Raw genomic sequence first — 18,122 nt, 5'->3', positions numbered from 1 at the left:
AAGTTGCTGCTGCTGGGTGGGTCAGAAGGTTTCTCGATCAAAGGCAGATGATCTTCCTGGGTCATATGTTCTGAAAATGCAGGACTCACTTCACTGCTATCTGCCACAGGTGCCTTGCAAGGACATGGGCAACTTATATACAGGTTGAGCAGTGCATAAGTGAGAGTCTAGAGAAAATCCAGGTTTTGGATTTTCCAAAACCAAAGATCCTGGGACCACAATGGGGAGACTTAGCGTATTCTCTGCATGCAGTGCACACCACTTGCTAGCTTCTGAAGCCACACTCACACCACAATCCATATTGAGCTTGTAGCTTCTTGGCAAATACTGGTTTGATGCATTCACCACCTTTGATCTGACCATAAAAACTGGATGTGGAGTGTTAATGGGAAAATACCCTAACATCAACTGTGCATGTGCAGATGAGCGCAGATGGCAGGTGTCTGGAGGGACATGGAAATCACAAGGTTCATGCACATCAGGTTAAGACAGGGGCCCCCGAACTAAGGCCCGTGGGCTGGATAAGGCCCAAGGGACTTGTTTATCCGGCCCGCGGCAACTCCCGCCGCCCGCTCTTACTGGCGCTGTGTGGTTGCCCACTTCTGGGTCGGAGGAGCACCAGAAATAGCTTGTGCGCATGCGCAAACATTATTTCCGGTGCACATCCGGGTCGGAGGAGGCCTGTGCACATGATCTTATCCCATGAAAATAGGCAGAATATACACTGTGCAATATGCATAGCAGCCTGATGCATGTGTACTCAGTAGTGTGTCAATGAGGGATTACCCCTAGCAAAATATGCACAGCAAGGGAAGGGAATCTGAGGCCCATGGACTGAAAACAGCCCTGTCTAGGCCTTGAATCTGCCTACCCACTAGTCTCCCTCAGTTCACACCCCCTCTCAGACCATGCTCACCAGACCTGTTCTGCATCCTATCTCCTTTTGCCTGGCTAGAATGTGTCGTTGAATGACAATAATGCCTGTGTGTTCACATGTCCATATACTGTGCACTCAATGTCTTTCCAATAGCTCTGCCCCCCGCCCCACTGCCACGTGGCCCCTGAAAGGCTGCTTGTGATAGAAAGTGGCCCTTTGGGCTGAAAAAAGGTGCAGACTGAAGCAGTCAGCAGCTCAGGCCAGTGCTTGACCTGGCTGACCACTGGGGCAGGGTATGCTCCCATCATCCTTGACAGGTGGTTTGGGCTGGAGTCCCTAATAACTGGAGGGCACTATGTTAGCTAGCCCAAGTCAGTTAGAACTGACTTGTTCCGTTACTTTATTCCATTAGTCACTGCTAACTTAAATTGGATTGAGGCTGCTGTGATTCAGAGGGAAAGTATTTTAGGCTTGGTGAAGCATTCAGCTATGACAAACTGACCTTAGTTCTTCTCATCTGCAAAATGGGAATAGCACCATATCTCACACAGAGTTATTTGGAAAATGAAGAAGCCTAGAAAATGAAGCCTGGGGGTTAGGGACAGAGAAGACCAAATAAATGTTCATTTCATAAAAGGATATATCACCGTGTTTCTGATCAGATGGAAGATTGGAGCTTGAGACTGCCTCTGTCCTTTTGCAGCTGCGGCTTAGGTTTTGCCACCTACTCTGTCTCCCTTCCAATTCACAAGTCCTGCATTATTTTTAAAATATGTGAGACTTGCCTGTCATTCAACTATCACAGCTCAAGGGCCATTTTTGTCACCTCCTGTAGCACATGACAAGGTGGATGTGTCTCTTGTGCTGTGTCAGCTTGCCTGTGTTCACCCAGCCTGTGTTTATTTCGGAAGCAGCCTATAAATGTGTTTTCCCCACAACAAGCTGCACCCAAACATTCAAAAACCACAAGAAGCAGAGATTTGGAAATACGCAAATATGCAAAATTGTACCCTCCAACGTTTCTATGGTGAAAATAGGGACATACTACTCCAATGAAGGGACGCAGGTGGCGCTGTGGGTTAAACCACAGCCTAGGACATGCTGATCAGAAGGTTGGTGGTTCGAATCCCTGCGACGGGGTGAGCTCCTGTTGCTCGGTCCCTGCTCCTGCCCACCTAGCAGTTCAAAAGCACGTCAAGGTGCAAGTAGATAAATAGGTACCGCTCCAGCGGGAAGGTAAACGGCGTTTCCGTGCGCTGCTCTGGTTCACCAGAAGCGGCTTAGTCCTGCTGGCCACATGACCTGGAAGCTGTACGCCGGCTCCTTCGGCCAATAAAGTGAGATGAGCGCTGCAACCCCAGAGTCGGCCATGACTGGACCTAATGGTCAGGGGTCCCTTTACCTTTACCTTTACTCCAATGAATGAGTGAATAAATAAATAAATAAATAAATAAATATTATTGTTTATACCCCAACCATCTGAATGGGTTACCTCAGGCACTCTGGGTAGCTTCCAACATACATGCATATATTAATATAATATAATATAATATAATATAATATAATATAATATAAATAAAATCATAAAAGATTAAGCATTAAGAAAACTTCCCTATCAAGGGCTGCCTTCAGATGGGTGGATCTACATGCCCGTGAATTCGAAAACAACAAAAACCAGAGCAATTTAGTCAAAACGCGGGATCAATCCAATATCGCCACCCCCTCCCCCCATAAAACCAATCTAGGCTTAAAGTACATAAACACAAAGCCAAGGGGGCGAGTTCGCTTTCCGTCCCCGACCCCCTCGCTTTCCTTCCCCTACCGACCGCCTTCTGCCCGTCTCCTCCGCGGCGCCGCCCCCTTCCCAGCGCGCTCCCCTCCCCGCCCGAGAGGAATGGTCCCGCCCAGCTCTTTCCCTCGCGCCGCGAACGGTTTCCCTCTCAGGGCCCGGGCGGCGCCAGGTGACAGCATCCGGCGGCGCCCTGGGGAGGAACCAAGTGCCTGGAAGCCGGAGGGGGGTGTGTGTGTGCGCGAGCTCTGGGATAGCGGGAGCTCCAGGTGAGGAGAAGGGACAACGCGCCCCCCCGGGAGGGTAGTCGGGGGCCGCTGTCTTCCTCGCTGCCGGCCCGCCACCGCCCACCCCATGGCTGTCAACGGGCTACGCCCCGCTTTCCTTCCTCGGCCCTGTGAAGGGGACCCGCCCCCCTCGGGTGTGGGTGTTTGTGGGGGGCTCTGGGGGTGGGAATGGCGTCGGGGTGTGTCTCCCCTCAGCCCTTGTCTCTGAGGAGAAGGGAGGTTGCGGTACGTCAGGGGCGCAGAATCGCGGAATTGGAAAGGGACCCTGAGGGTCATCTAGTCCGACCTCTTGGCGGGGTGGGGTCCCCTCCTGCGTTCTTTGTCGTAGCTGAATCCGCATTTGTTTCTTGCCAGGGCTAGAAATCTAAAAGGGTGCTTTGGGTTAAGGGACGGAGGGAGGATTTCGTCAAGGGGCCAAGGTCAAGCTTTTGACAGCCCGATCTACTTGAGAGTAAATCCCGTTGACATCTAGAATAAGAGAGCAAGAAGAACATACTATTTAAAGAACATTTATTGCATATATGGAAAATAATTGCGTACAGCTGAAAACGCCTGCAGTATTAAGATAAATTCAACGGTGTAGATAAGTTTTGATGGATGTAACAATGGGAAAGCGATTAGTACATATAGTACATAGTGACATATGCAGGGATGTAAGATATGTAAAATGAACCATGGGAAGAGAAGAAGGGAAGTCGTTGATATCTTGAGTAGGTAAAATGTTTTATCTGAAATTGTAAAACAGAAAATTTAATAAAAATCATATTTTTAAAGAGAGAGAGAGTAAATCCCATTGATGTCTCTGGGGACGACACTCAAGCCGAGCATGCCCAGGTTCAGAGCCTGGACTGAGGAAAGGGAAAGGGTGGCATAAACAGACGTACAGTACAAGCGGAGAGCACACAATAGAGACAAAGGCAGGATAGAGACCAAGAGAAATGTTTTTGTCTTTGGGAAAAGGGTAGGAGCTGTCTGGCAATTGGAGAAGGACTGTGTAGCATCGTCAGGGCATCAACTGCTTTTTCCCCCTAAAGGATATAACAGACTTTACACATGTAAAGCATGTGTAAATCTCTCTCCTTTTGATGTGCATGTGTGAAAGACCGGAATGGGGTTTTAAATCTGTTCACCCAAAGACTGTAAAACCATTGAATGGCCATCCTTTAATGTTTTTTGCAATCTTAGTTTCAACCTTCCAGCAATCCTTGTGGCAATTGTGAATAGGTGGCGCTCTATCCGGATAATTTCTTTTTTGCCTCTTCTTGCTGCTTCTTTCACTACATAATACCATAGGCAGCTGCTTTATTCTGAGTCAGACCTTTGGTCTATCTAGGTCAGTATTTTCGATAGTGACAAGGCAGTGGGTCTCCAGGGTTTCAGGCAGGAGTCTCTGCCAGCCCTACCTGGAGATGTCAGGAACTGAACCCAGGACCTTCTGCGTGCAAGGTAGATGCTCTACCACAGAGCTATGGGTGCTTGGTATGGTACATTTTAAGCTGGAGACCATTCGCTGTGAGTCCCGAAACACCTGCTCCCTGCCTTGCAGGCCTTTTCCACCTGGCCAGCCTGGGAGGGCGGGACCCTGGCTCATTCCAGCTACAAAAAGCTGAGGTGGCTGAACAGGAGACATCTGACTCTCTAGACAGTGCTGGACTTCATCTCCCATCAGCCCCAACCAACAGGGCCAATGGTCAGGGATGACAGGAGTTGTGGTCCACCAAGGGTTTTGTAATTGATTGACTTTAGTGGCTAAACTCTGTGCCTCATCCTGCCAGCATAGGAAGGCTTTGGTGAACCTTTGTGGGAAGGGAGCCTTTTGGAACGGCTGCTGAGAAATTATGACAGTCGTACCTTGGACGCTGAACGGAATCCATTCTGGAAGTCTATTCGACTTCCAAAACATTTGACTTCCAAGGCGTGGCTTCCGATTGGCTGCAGGAGCATCCTGCAGCCAATTGGAAGCCACACCAGATGTTCGGCTTCTGAAAATCATTCTAAAACCAGAACAATCGCTCCTGGTTTTTGACCGTTCAGGAGCCGAAATGTTCAAGTTTACAGGCGTTTGGCTTCCAAGGTTCCACTGTACTTTGTCACTTGAATGCCAGCAGTTTAGTTTCTGTCGATGCCTTCTCCTCGTGTCTAAAGGTCTTTAGGTGAGGTTCTGCATTGTGTGCCTTTGTCACCAAGACGTCCATCCAGGCCTAGTCTTGACAAACAGCAGATGAAGAGCTAAAAGTACAAGCCTAGAGAGGCCTACTTATAAATAACCTTCATTGTTTCCAGTGAAGTTTATTCTCAGGTAAGTGTGTATAGAAGAGCTTTCCAAACTCTTCATGTTGGTGACACACTTTTTAGACAGTTTTATTAGCAAACTGGAGGTTAAACTAACCCCTTATAAGAGTGTTTGCTCGACACACCTACACACTGCAGCCGACACACTAATGTGTTGTGACACACAATTTGGAAAGCTCTGGTGTATAGGATTGGAGCTTAAAACTGTTTCTGGCTTATATGATGTGACTTGAATTCTCTGCCGTGTAATACAATAACAATCCCTCCAGATCGAAAGTTAGCATGTCAAGGCGAGGAGCTCTAGCCTAGCATTCACCTGCCGTGCTGATTATGCAGGGTCTTATCTGCTGTGGCTCCCCATCTCTGGAATTTGATGAACTTTCAGAAGGCTTATGAAGACCTTTAGGAAAGCTTCTAGAATGCTGGAGGTGTGATAAAGTTAGTTTTAATTTCCTGTTGCTTTCTTGATCAGTTGGCTTTGGGGGGTGTATGTTAGAAGAGTTTTTTAATGGTTTTTATTAGTGTTTCCTGTTCTAAGCTGCATCAAAAGCCCCAGGGCCTGTACTTTAAGCAGAGTATACATTTTAAAATGATAATGAATTCTCCATTTAAGCAACGCTGCCCTCAGATCTTAGTAAAATAGGTGTTGGTGTGCTTCCTCTCTTGCTAATTGCCTGCCAATATTGTTTCATTTCCCCCTCTTGAGTCTCCCCCGTTAGCTAGCCTCTTATTTTCTTTATGGGTCTGTCCAAATGAGCCCTATTACATTATTTTCGTTATTACTTTACAGGCATTCCCTACTCTGACACTTATCTTAATAGGCTCTATTAAACAGGCCCTGGATAATAGGACCTGGCAGGCCAATTCCTTGGCAGATGGTTTTCCCTTTCCATGGGCCTCTGGTTCCATGACAATCCTAACATTAGTGGGTTGGGTTATTTCAAGGGGTGGGAGGCCATTCAATGGGATCTATGTACTTTCCTCACAAGTGACCTCTTTTGTCAGTAAGAACAGAAAAGAATCTTGTGGCAATCTTAAAGACTTAACACCTTTATTATGGCATAAGTGTTTTATAAACTACTGTCCGCTTCATCAAATGCATGACATGGCTGGCTGTTTGAGGGGAATCTGGTGTTTGGATTTGGGTTGTTGGCTGCAATGGATGGGTTGCTCATGTGAGCTCCAGGTTTTCTTTGTAACATGAGTTTTTCTCCCTTTCCTTTCCACAGGGCTGGAATAGGGGGCATCTGTTGCCCCCACGATGGCTTCTGATGTTGGAGATGCCCAAATAATAGAACCCCCTTCTGTGTCGCCTTTGGAGACTCGCGCACCCACGGTAAAGGAGCACCTTATTGGGGTGGTGGGAGATGGGAGGCAATGCCTAGAGTCCAGTTTTGTAAGTCGGGATTGGGTAAGAAAAGAAACTACCCTTTCTGCTCTGTGAAAGAGGCTTGCTGCCTCTGTTGACACCCTGTGCTACCTATTGGCTTCTCCAGAGGAAGACCAAGAAGAAGGGAGGGTTGCCAGACGCCAAACGGAAAGGGCGGGCCAAGCGGTTGAACAAAGATGCAGAGGATCTGCTCTCAAGCATGCAGCGATTGGTAGGTTGAGCACTTGGAAATGTGAGCTTTGGTGCTGGGGAAGCAGCATTGGCTGTTGGGGAGTGTTTGGGTGGTGTGTGTACACATGCACGCACCCGTGTGGCCAGAGGGACCTTGGAAGACGGCGCTCTTGCTGGGGAAAGTGAGCTGACGGACTGTGTTTGGTCTTTTTTCTGGAAATATGCCCTCATTTGTTTTCATAAGCCCTTGGGGGCAGAATGCTTTGGCTCAGTGCTGTTGAGAAGGTGCCCTGTACCTTCCTATATTGTGTAACGAGTGAGTCCTGCATCAAAACGTTGATGGGTAAAGCATTCCTCTTCAGGATGTTAACCAGACTGCTCTGCTCTTTTTCCAGGGGGCTGCAATTTTAGCTGCTGAAGGATTGGCCACCTTAGAAAAATATAGCTATTGGTATCTAAGATGTTACCTGATTCCTTTTTAAGTGAAAAGCATGATTGTGATGGATGGGAGTGGTGCTATATGCGTGCAGTTGGGGGGTTACTTACAGCGCTGTTCAATATTGTGCCTTCCAACTAGGATCTCACCACAGAATGTGCTACACCAGTCGGGACTGGCCTGGTTTGGGATGAACGGATGACACAGTTTCACTGCACATGGGATGAAAGGTATTTAGGAGTGAAAGCGTGCTTTTCAAGCCTTTGTTCTGATAGCTTGAGTGTACCCAGAAAACTTAAAGTGGCTTAGATTTCAGGACTTCTTCCCTCTCATGAAACTAGAAGCCAGGGCTATACAAGGAAGCTACTATACTTTGGCTCCACAGCTGGAGGCAGGATGCTTTCAAATACCAATTGCTGAAAGCCGCAGGAGGGGAGAGTGTGGTTGTGCTTAGGTTCTGCTTGCAGGCTTCTCATAGGTGCCTGACTGGCCACCATGAGAACACGATGCTGAACTAGATAGCCCGCTGGCTTGATCCAACAGACTCTCCTTATGTTCTTAAGCTGAATGTTAGAAGCCTTCCTGCCCCGTTTGCAGGCTTCCCAAAAGGCTGCTTATTGGCCACTGTCTGAAACCGAGCATTGGACATTGATCTGATCGATCAGGGCACCCATCCCTTTGGACTCAATAGACCATCGTGCTGTGTGAACCAACGTGATTAAGATGGAGCTGATCCTGACCCTAAGTTGCATAAAATTTTCATAATTTTCTTTTATATCAAACAACTCTTTTATGGGTATGTCCAAATCCAAAGAGAGTCTCAATTTGAAATTGGAGCCCATTTCAGGTGAAAAGTAATGAATTTTGCCACTTCTTATGACAAATTATTATAAATGCTCATACCCCCCCATATATATATATATAGAGAGAGAGAGAGAGTTTCCTGTCAAAAGACATGCAGGGAAAGAGCCAACTGAGGCTATCTACGCAAGCTGCTCTACAGTCTAGATTGACACCAGGGAACCTGTGTCTGCTCCCACCTGCTGCACTGAAGTCAGTGGACCCAAACTCCCATCAGCTTAGCTAGCGTGGCCAGTGGTCAGGGATGATGGGAGTTGTAGTCCAACAACACCTAGAGGCCTACAGGTTCCCCAGCTTTGATCTAGATGGACTGATGCATCGCTTCTAAAATCTGATGTCACCAATTTCAGACCAAACAATTGTCACAGCTGTAACCACTTTCCTCAGACCATGTAGTTATTCCTTGCCTCTAACCCCAGTTTCAGTGTCCTACTCTCTAAAACCCTAATATAATATGGGGTGTATTATATAGGCATGCCTAAAATCAGGAGTTGGGATGTGTGTGTTTTTCTTCTGCAAGGTGAATCTCCCTTCCCTTCCCTACTTCATACTTCAGGAGACAGACATTTTCGCTTCCAAGTCATACATTGACTTAGGCCACAATCCCATACAAACTTAACCTGGGAGTAAGACCCACTGAAGCTGATGTGGCTTATTTCTGAGTAGCAATGTTAGTCTTCAGTTTTGATTCTAAACATAAGAGGGCTGTCTGCCTTTTTTAAAATTTAAAATGATACTTGTATGCTGTGCTTTTGAAAGCTTATTTGGCATCATATTTGGAGGTGGGTCAGTAGAGAATATCAGCTCCAGGAATATCGGGAAAGCGGATTGATGATAGATAGATAGATAGATAGATAGATAGATAGATTCTTTATTGTCATTACACACGTGCAACATTGCACAAGTGCAACGAAATTGGATGCCATCCCTTAAAAACAACAAAAGCAAAACAACAACAACAACCCACAAACCACATCCAGCCACACCCACACCCACACCCATCAATCTCCCAAGTCACACTATCGAGTTACAGCATTCAAAAGGGCCACAGCTCTCGGGTAGAAACTGTTTTTCAGTCTATTTGTCCTTGACTTGATGTTTCTATATCTCCTGCCAGACGGCAGTAGTGCAAACAGACTGTATCCCGGGTGAGATGAATCCTGCAGGATGTTGTTTGCTTTCCTAAGACAACGGGAACCGTACAATTCTTCCAAGGATGGGAGAGGTTGACCAATAATCCTTTGTGCTGTGGTTATGACCTTCTGGAGCACCTTCCTCTCCCTAGCTGTACAACTGGAGAACCAAGCACAAATACAGTATGTAAGAATGCTCTCTATGGAGCCTCGGTAGAAGGACACCAGCAGTCTCTCACTCAGATTGTTCTTCTTTAAAAGTCTGAGGAAATAAATTCTCTGCTGGGCCTTCTTCACCAGAGCAGTGGTATTTGCGCTCCAAGTCATGCCCTGATCGATAGTTACTCCCAAAAACCTGAATTCCGCCACCCTCTCCACCCGTTCCCCATTGATATGCAAGGGCTGAATGTCCGCCTTTTTTTTCCTGTAATCCACCACTAATTCCTTGGTCTTAGCCGTATTAAGAGCCAGATTGTTCTCTCCACACCAAACACAGAGCCGCTCCACCTCGTCCCGATAGGCGGACTCATCCCCTCCTGAAATGAGCCCTACCACCGTAGTGTCATCAGCAAACTTGATGATTTTGTTGCTGGAATAGATGGCTGTACAGTCATACGTATAGAGAGCATAGAGCAGGGGACTCAACACACAACCCTGTGGTGAGCCGGTGTTAAGGCTAAGGGCTGTGGACATATGTGACCCTACTCTAACCCTCTGAGAACGTTCTGACAAAAAATCCAAAACCCAGAGACAGGTGGAGTTGGAGAGTCCAATCGCCTCTAGCTTGGACACCAGTCTATGGGGGAGAATAGTGTTAAAAGCTGAGCTAAAATCCACAAACAGCAGCCTCACATAACTCCCCGGCTGCTCCAGATGGGACAGAGCAGCATGGAGAGTGGTGGTGATAGCGTCCTCTGTGGATCTATTTGCCCTGTATGCAAACTGGTAGTTGTCAAAAGTTGATGGAAGACAGGAAATAATATGACGGCGCACCAGTTTCTCAAAACACTTCATGATGATTGGAGTCAGTGCAACTGGTCTGTAGTCGTTCAAACTACTGATTGTGGATTTTTTGGGCAGAGGGACAATAGTTGACGACTTCAGGCAGGGTGGGACAATAGACTGGTGTAAGGACTTGTTGAAGATCTTAGTAAAGACCCTCGCCAGCTGATCCGCACAGCCCTTCAACACCTTTCCAGTGATGCCATCAGGTCCAGCCGCCTTCCTCGGATTCACCATCCTCAATACCTTTCTCACCTCATGCTCCTCTACCGTGAATGAGGGGCCCCTAAGGGCTGGTGGCTGTAATACCGGCGTCTCAGGTGGCTCCTTCTCGAAGCGAGCAAAGAAGAGGTTAAGCTCCTCCGCCAGCAAAGGGTCACCGTCGACAGCACCAAGGTTAGGTTTGTAGTTGGTAATGTGCTGAATCCCCTGCCACATCTGTCTTGTGTTGTTGCTCCTTAAATTATCCTCAATCCTCAGCCTATAATCCCGTTTTGCCTGTCGAATACCCCTCTTCAAGTTTGCTCTTGCCACACTGTAAAGCTGCACCTCGCCTGACCTGAAAGCCCTGTTCCTTTCCCGCAACAGGCCCTGGACCTCTCTATTCATCCAGGGTTTCTGATTGGGATAAAACCGGATGGATTTGTTTACTGTGACAGTGTCTGTGCAGTGATTGATATAGCACAGAACTGCCGCCGTGTGCTCCTCCAGGTCTGAACGATCGAAAATATCCCAATTAGTTCTCTCAAAACAGTCCTGCAGCTGGTGAATAGCACCTTCAGGCCAGATTTTAACAGATTTTAATATTGTGGGAGCCCGTTTCCTGAGTGGGATATATGCTGGTACCAGGAACAAAGACATATGGTCGGACTGGCCCAAGTGTGGCAGCTGTAAAGCCCTATAGCCGTGATTTACATTCGAATAAACTTTATCTAGTGTCTTGTCCCCTCTTGTGGGACATTTCACATGCTGATAGAGCGTTGGGAGCACTGTTTTAAGTTCTACATGGTTGAAGTCTCCCGCAATGATGTGCACAGCTTCAGGATACTTGTCTTGCTGGCTGCTGATAAGGCTCTGCAGGCGTCCCAAAGCCAAGTTGGCATTGGCATCTGGTGGCACGTACACACCAGTTAACATAACAGCTGTAAACTCCCTAGGGAGATAGGCTGGTCTACATTTAACAGCCACATATTCCAAATCCGGTGAACAGTGACTGCCCACAGTCTTAGAATTATTGGACCAGCATTTGTTCACATATACGCACAGCCCCCCTCCTCTAGTTTTTCCGAAGTCCATGCCTCGGTCATGACGATGTACCACCCAGCCTTCCAACTGAATAGCTGTGTCTGGTATGGACGGTTGAAGCCATGTCTCAATGACAAATAAAACGCAGCAATCTTTTACAAGGCTGTTCTTTGCTGCCTGCAACCTCAATTCATCCATCTTGTTGGCAAGAGATCTCACATTGGCAAGAAATATGCTGGGGAGTGGTGGTTTAGATGGACTCCTCTGTAATCTTACCAGGACGCCAGCCCGACAACCCCGCCTTTGCCTCCTGTCTCTACGCCGCCTTCGCCTCCTCCCTGGAGGCATAGTAATCCATGGAGAGCCCGGCGGCCTGGCTACTCCCACCGGAACGTTATCTAGGCGAAAATAATCAGCTCTTACAGCTTGTTCACACTGTAATCCGACCTTCAGAAGTTCCTGCCTGCTGTAAATCTTTCTTGCCCGGTCAGACATACTCGGACCAAGTAAAAATAATAAAAACAAAACAAAACGCTAAGGGAGAGCACTAAGCCGCAGCGTATGATGCCCCAAATACCAGCTAATGAGCCCCCTGTAATGTTTGTTTCTGCTGTAAACTGGTGTAGCAGGTTTCTCTCTCTTCCCTCAGCCTCCTTCCCCAAATTCAATCCTGGGAGGGCAATATATACCAGACCAAAAACAGTGCGCATTATTGCACTTCCAAAGCACGCCCGCCCCGCCCCCCCGCCCATTGCAGCTTTTAGGTACTCCATATACCCTTGTTAACTTGGTGTCAATCTTCTTATGATTCTACTGATGTTTGAATGCCTTGAAAGAGAATGGGAGGGAGGAAGTTGTGGGGGAAAGTTTGTTGGTTTGAAAACACATACTAAGATATATGTGGATAATGTTACCCTTAGGCCCTGCTAGACTACGTTTCCCCCATTATGCACTCTGCTGCAAGCAGTTTGGGAATCTAATGTATGTTTCCTAATTCCAAAACCATTGATTATTTTTTTCCCGGCAGGGGGGGAAAAGTACCCTTGGTTTGGATGTGGGTAAATATATAATCCTGAACTTATCCTCCTTTGTGCTGCCTGTACATCCATGCTGTTTTTTTATTATTATTATTTCATCCCACTTGACTCACACTTCCAGTGTAGTCTGAACACAATTCCACCACACACTCTCCACTATTCTTCCTCTCCCTCTTGGTTCACCCCTCTTGCCCTTAATATCCGGCCATTGTGTTGCCCCTGCATTCTTGGCCTCCGCTCCAGTGCAAATCTCATGATAGTCTTCCTCTGTAGGGTCTGTGTTTCTCACACTTGGAGAAAAGCAGTTGCAATTTCATCATTTAGGCTGCAATCCAGCGCAACAGAGATTGGGAGAGAACCTGTGGCCCTTCAGATGCTGATGGACAGTCGATCCCATTGGCCACGTTGACTGGGGCTGATGCGAGTTGGAGCCCAGCAACACCTGGAAAGCCACAAGTTTTGCATCCCTGATCTAGAATCTGGTTTTGTACTTGGCAGGTGCAACTGGTGCAGTGGGACGGTACTTCACTGTTGCCCTTCTGAGGGTGAGGCTTTGTGGGTGCGCAGGTGGCAGCTTCCGCTCAACACTTGCACAGCCCTGACTTTAACCCTGCATCATGCCAGTAAGTCCTGTTAGGAGAGCATTGGCATGGCACCATGCTGGCCACTCCACGATACTTGTGTGACTACCCGCAAGCACCTGTCTCCTGATTCCTACACAGATTCTTTCTCCTGTACCATTCTGGTTGTTTCGTAAATCGTCACAGCATTCTGGGAGCCACAGCCATGTGAGGTGGGACAGGTAACTCTGATAAAGCAAGAGACTGGAGTAGCATGAGATTTGGCCATGCCAAAGAGGCTGTCACACCACTCCCACAATGGAGAGACCGTTTTCTAGAATCAGTGAAACAAAGTAGCCCTTTCCTACCCACCCCCACTCGGATTGTACCAGTTCAGGCTGAAGGTAGCGGAATTTTTGTGTGTGTGTGTTTTGCATAATTGAATGGTCCTCCAGGTGCAACCCCCTCCCCACCTTCCACAATACAATCCTCTCTACAAGTACCAGTGTACCAGGGGGAAGAGTTCAGCCACTCTCCCTGGAGTAATTCTTCCCCCCAATTTATAATAATAAACTTGGGGTATGTGCTTCTTTTCCACATGGGAGCATTCAAGCAGGGCATCTCTATGGACAGCATAGGAGCCAGCTCCAGGTGGTCTTGGGTGCTTGGGCACCCACAATAATATCATTATGGGGTCAGGCACCCACAAAGTCAATGAGCAAAGCCAGAGGAAGGCAGGCAGCCTCTGCAGCGCTGCATCCAAGATAGAAGCAGTTCAGCTCCACCCTCTGCAGCCAGCAAACAGGGCATCCTCTTCCTGTATCCGAGCCTCTCCCTGCGGAAAAGGGTCCTTGCTGGCTGTGGAGAGGAGGAAGAAGAGCTGGTGGTGGCTGTTGCAATGCAGACATGCAACATCACACACACACGCCTGCATATAGCGCTTGTGACATCACATGCATGGCATGCAATGTCACGTTGCATTTTTGGAGGAGCCCCCCATTGTGCATCATGCATGTGATGTCACAAGCACTATGTGCAGGTGTGTGTGTGATGTTGCATGTCCGCGTTACGGCGGTGGGCACCCATAGTCCTGAGCGCAAGATAATACCCCTGGTGGACAGTCCTTTATTCCCATCAGCCCCAGCTAGCATGACCTAGTGGTCAGGGGTGACTGGAGCTGTAGTCTGGCCACATCTGAAAGGCTGCTGGTTGCCTTTTATTTATAAGTCTATTGCCATCAAGCCTAGTTAGGGACAGAGCAGTAAACTATATATTTGAAATATAATAAATGAATGAATAGAGAATTGTTTGAGAAGCACTGAGGATTGAGTTTCCCATATTTTAATCCATTACCATAAAAGCTCAGAGAGCCATGTGTCTTCGTAAGCTACCAGATTCTCTGAAAATTGCCATCTTCTGCACATCTATTCCAATTTCAAAAGTCTCACACTTCAGACTACTCAACAGTAGCTTCTGATTGTAGTCTGTTGTTCACTCTCCTCACCTGTTCTCCCCACTTGCCATCCATAATCTGCAACCCTAATATCTCTTTCCCTTCCACTTTAATTCCAGTCTCCCCTATATCCCTTCCTGTCTTCTCCTTCTTTCATTGTGCTCCTTCCTTTATGATGATGGTGGTTTAAAAAGTCTTGATAATAAGGCTTTCCTTACCCAACCCTGCTTGTTTTGCTGTAATTTTTAATCTGTCAGATTAAAGGGCTGGGATCTTGATAAAGATTACCAACTTGCCTCTAATCAGACATCATCAGAGTCTGCCTTGGGTCAAGAGGTATCAGTTGTGCCTGTGTGTATTTTGTTCAGGTTGGATGTTGTTGTTATTTTTCCCTTTCTTCTCAGGGTGAGAATCTCCCTGCAACACCCCCTCCACCCAAATCCTTCCTGACTCCTTAGTTTGTTTCTTGACCCAAATCCTTCTACCTTCCTCCAACTTAATGTGTTTTTTATTTATCCTACACCCCTCTTTGTTACCTCTTTCCCCAGTTTCCCAGAGTGTCCAGAACGGCTGGTGGCCATACGAGATAAATTGCTGCAATGTGGACTGCTGGAACGTTGCATCCCAGTCGAGGTGAGAAGAAGGGGAGCAGGTGGGGGCAAAGAGGAACTCAGGGGTGGGCAGAAGGGTTGAGAGTCAGTGTAGTGTAGTGACTGAGAATATCAGACTAAGACTTGGGGAGACCTGAGTTCTAATTCTCACTCAATCTACTGTGAAGCTCAGCTGGGTGTCCTTGGGCCAGTCACTCACTCTTGGCCTAACCCACCTTGCAGGATTGTTGTGAGGCTGAAAGCAGGAGGAGAAAGAGCTACATAAACCTCCCTGAGCTCATTGGAGGAAGGATGGGGCAAAATCTAATAAATAATAGCTGGGGAATGAGAAATCCAGAATATTTTCCCCAGGTACTAAACCTTCATCTCTTTCTTTACAGGCTCAAGAAATTTCTGAGGAAGAAATCCTCTTGGCTCACAGGTAAAAGCAGATGTTCGAGCTGTAGGGTGGGGGTGGGCAGGGAGCTGGTTCATGGACTTGTAGAGGAGATATGGAGATTGTGCATCATTGGAAAGCCTGGTCCTGCTGATATGCGTTGCATTTTTTTGTTGGTTCAAGATAAAATGAGTATATAGAAAGGAGAATTCCTGGATGCCAAGATCCACATTTGGGGCAAGTACTTTTTGTAGGGGGAACCCCAGCAGAGACTTAAAATCGTAAAATATGCTGCAAAGTAAAACATGGAAATATAGGCTGTTAGACCTTTAAAATATGTCCTTTCATGTTCTTTCTCCTAGCATAGAAAAAGACCACATGTTTAGTAGGTTAAAAATGGTTTTCCCCACCACCACATGTGGAGGTATGTGCCTATGGAGGTTCAGCGTCTCCAGCATTTAGATGAACTTCCTTGGTGTATCAGCGCCAGCTTCTGTGGTGTTAGATACCATGTAATAGAAGCAACTCCAGAACTAGCTCTATTAAATACCTTCCAGGAAAACAACAGACATGCACATGACGAGGAACTCATATCACACTCTCAGCAGCTAGAAACATCATAACTAGACACTGGAAGAGCCTATATGTACTTTTCCTTGTTTATTTGTTTGTTTTATAACATAAGAAAATCTTTAATAAAAAACTATTTTTTAAAAAAAGGTTTACTTACAAACTTCCCAAAGGTCAGGTTCATGTGTTTCAGCATTCAGAAAAAGTTGCACAGGCAGTAAAGCTTGGCTTAGTTCCAAAGTGGTGAAAGTTCCTAAACTATTGGTATTGAAACTCAAGAGAGACTTGTTGGAGCCATACAGTCTGAGCTGGAGCAGCCAGCTCAAACCTTTTTATTCACTGAGCTTCTCAGGTAGGTTGGAGATTGAACAATAGGCTTGATTACCCATTTTCTCCCAAGATAAGGGGAAGTGACCTTTCTAAGCCTGGCAGGATAGCTTTCTCTATGGTATTGACCCATTCATCCATTATAATTTGACTTAAGCATGATGGTTATATGAGGCTGATTATCCCACATTTTTAACAGCCCTGAGTACTTGGCCCTGATGAAATCTACTGAAACCATGAGTGAGGCTGAGCTGAGATCTCTGTCGGACACGTATGATTCTGTCTATCTGCACCCAGTGAGTATCCACAAAGCTCTGTACGTTCCCCATGGCATGGTATCTGAACAGCAATCGAGTCATCTGAGCTTTTTTAAAAATAAAAAGAAGAGCAAGTTTCTAGCTCTTTTCGATAGAGTTGCTGTTTCCTGACCCAGAGCAGTTGACACCTCTGCTGTGGCTCTGGAAGCTTCTGTTGAATTTAATCACTCCTTTGCAAGAGCATCCCTCTCCTCCTTCATACTGTATTTGCCTGCAGTCTGAGACTGCATATATACTATATATTTAAAGTGCATTTAGAGCACCCCCACAAAAAAGTGTCCTGGGAACTGTAGTTTAAGAGTGATGGGAGTTGCAGCTCTGTGAGGGATGAACTACATTTCCCAGGATTCTTTGGGTGGGTGAAGGGATTGCTTTAAATGTACGGTGTGTCTGTGGAGCCTGAGAGAATCCCTTGAGGATGTATGGTGAAAATATATAGGTGGCAAGAGGGCCCTTAAGCTCTTGGGTAGCCTGTTTATGGGATGCAGGGTATAGCATCTGTTAACCTGGCTCTCTTTCCCCTACCCCAGAATTCCTACCGCTGCGCCTGCCTTGCTGCTGGTTCTGTCCTGCAACTTGTGGAGAAGGTGCTGGCTGGGAAGCTGCGTAACGGCCTGGCTCTGGTCAGGTATGGCAGAAACAAGGATCCTTTTTGTTGTTTGATTTGGGTGGGGTGGGGGGAGTAGCGCTTAAATGTGGTCCTGGAGCTCCATCAAGAGCACACTTGGCTCCTCAATTTTACAGGTTCCCTTGCAAGTGTAGGAAGGGACATAAATTCTCCCAGTGTGTTATACGCAAAGGACACATGTGCTTCTCTTTGGTGTGTCTGACTGTCCTTTCTTCCTTTCCCTCTCTCTCTTCACACCACAAGTGAGGAGGAAGGTAGGGGAGAAATGGTAAGGAAGGAAGATGAATATCCCTGGTGCATGCACGTGCACACACACACAAGGCCAGATTTAGGTTTGATGAGGGCCTAAGCTGCTGGAGGTAATGGGGCCCTTTATATGTCCCGCTGTCCTTTGTCAACAACAAATTGTCACTGTTTTTTGTGTTGAATATATGCCAAATAGTTATTTATGGACCTAATAGGTATCTAAAGCCATTTGCACAGAACAAAAAATGTATTTTATCAAAGTAATTGTTGAAATACAGTTAAGAAGAAGTATATTAATAGTGAAATACAATTAAGAAGTATATTAATAGTGAAACAATTACCAGTGATATTTTAGGGAGCAGGCTTGCAGGCGGTGCCCATTACTTACATCATAGGAGCCTACACAACACAAAACACTGTTGCTCTATGTAAATTTAATTTTATTTGTTTTTTATCTTATATTTTGGAAATATACATCCAGGGTTTTTTTCCTTTAAATTTTTTGGGTGCCCCC

The 18,122-nt window shown here is 46.7% G+C and overlaps 1 protein-coding gene across 2 annotated transcripts in view; it reads left to right on the top strand.

Moving 5' to 3' along the window:
• Positions 1 to 2,775: 2,775 nt before the first annotated feature.
• HDAC6 (histone deacetylase 6) overlaps positions 2,776 to 18,122 on the top strand; it is a 40,279-nt gene continuing 24,932 nt past the window's right edge. The window contains exons 1-8 of one of the 2 annotated variants that reach the window (XM_083592943.1): positions 2,776 to 2,935; positions 6,475 to 6,581; positions 6,742 to 6,846; positions 7,384 to 7,472; positions 15,082 to 15,166; positions 15,525 to 15,565; positions 16,617 to 16,713; positions 17,265 to 17,362. In XM_083592943.1, the coding sequence (XP_083449069.1) occupies positions 6,507 to 6,581; positions 6,742 to 6,846; positions 7,384 to 7,472; positions 15,082 to 15,166; positions 15,525 to 15,565; positions 16,617 to 16,713; positions 17,265 to 17,362 (590 nt within the window). In that variant the 5' untranslated portion in view covers positions 2,776 to 2,935; positions 6,475 to 6,506. Of the gene's footprint in view, positions 2,936 to 2,992; positions 3,179 to 6,474; positions 6,582 to 6,741; positions 6,847 to 7,383; positions 7,473 to 15,081; positions 15,167 to 15,524; positions 15,566 to 16,616; positions 16,714 to 17,264; positions 17,363 to 18,122 lie in introns of those variants that run through there. The other variant, XM_083592944.1, reaches the window with a different exon arrangement.

Source organism: Podarcis filfolensis, assembly GCF_964270895.1.
Source record: "Podarcis filfolensis genome assembly, chromosome: 17".
NCBI classification, from domain to species: domain Eukaryota; kingdom Metazoa; phylum Chordata; class Lepidosauria; order Squamata; family Lacertidae; genus Podarcis; species Podarcis filfolensis.
The sequence above is the reverse complement of the archived record's forward strand: the minus strand, read 5'-3'. Positions and strand labels throughout refer to the sequence as shown.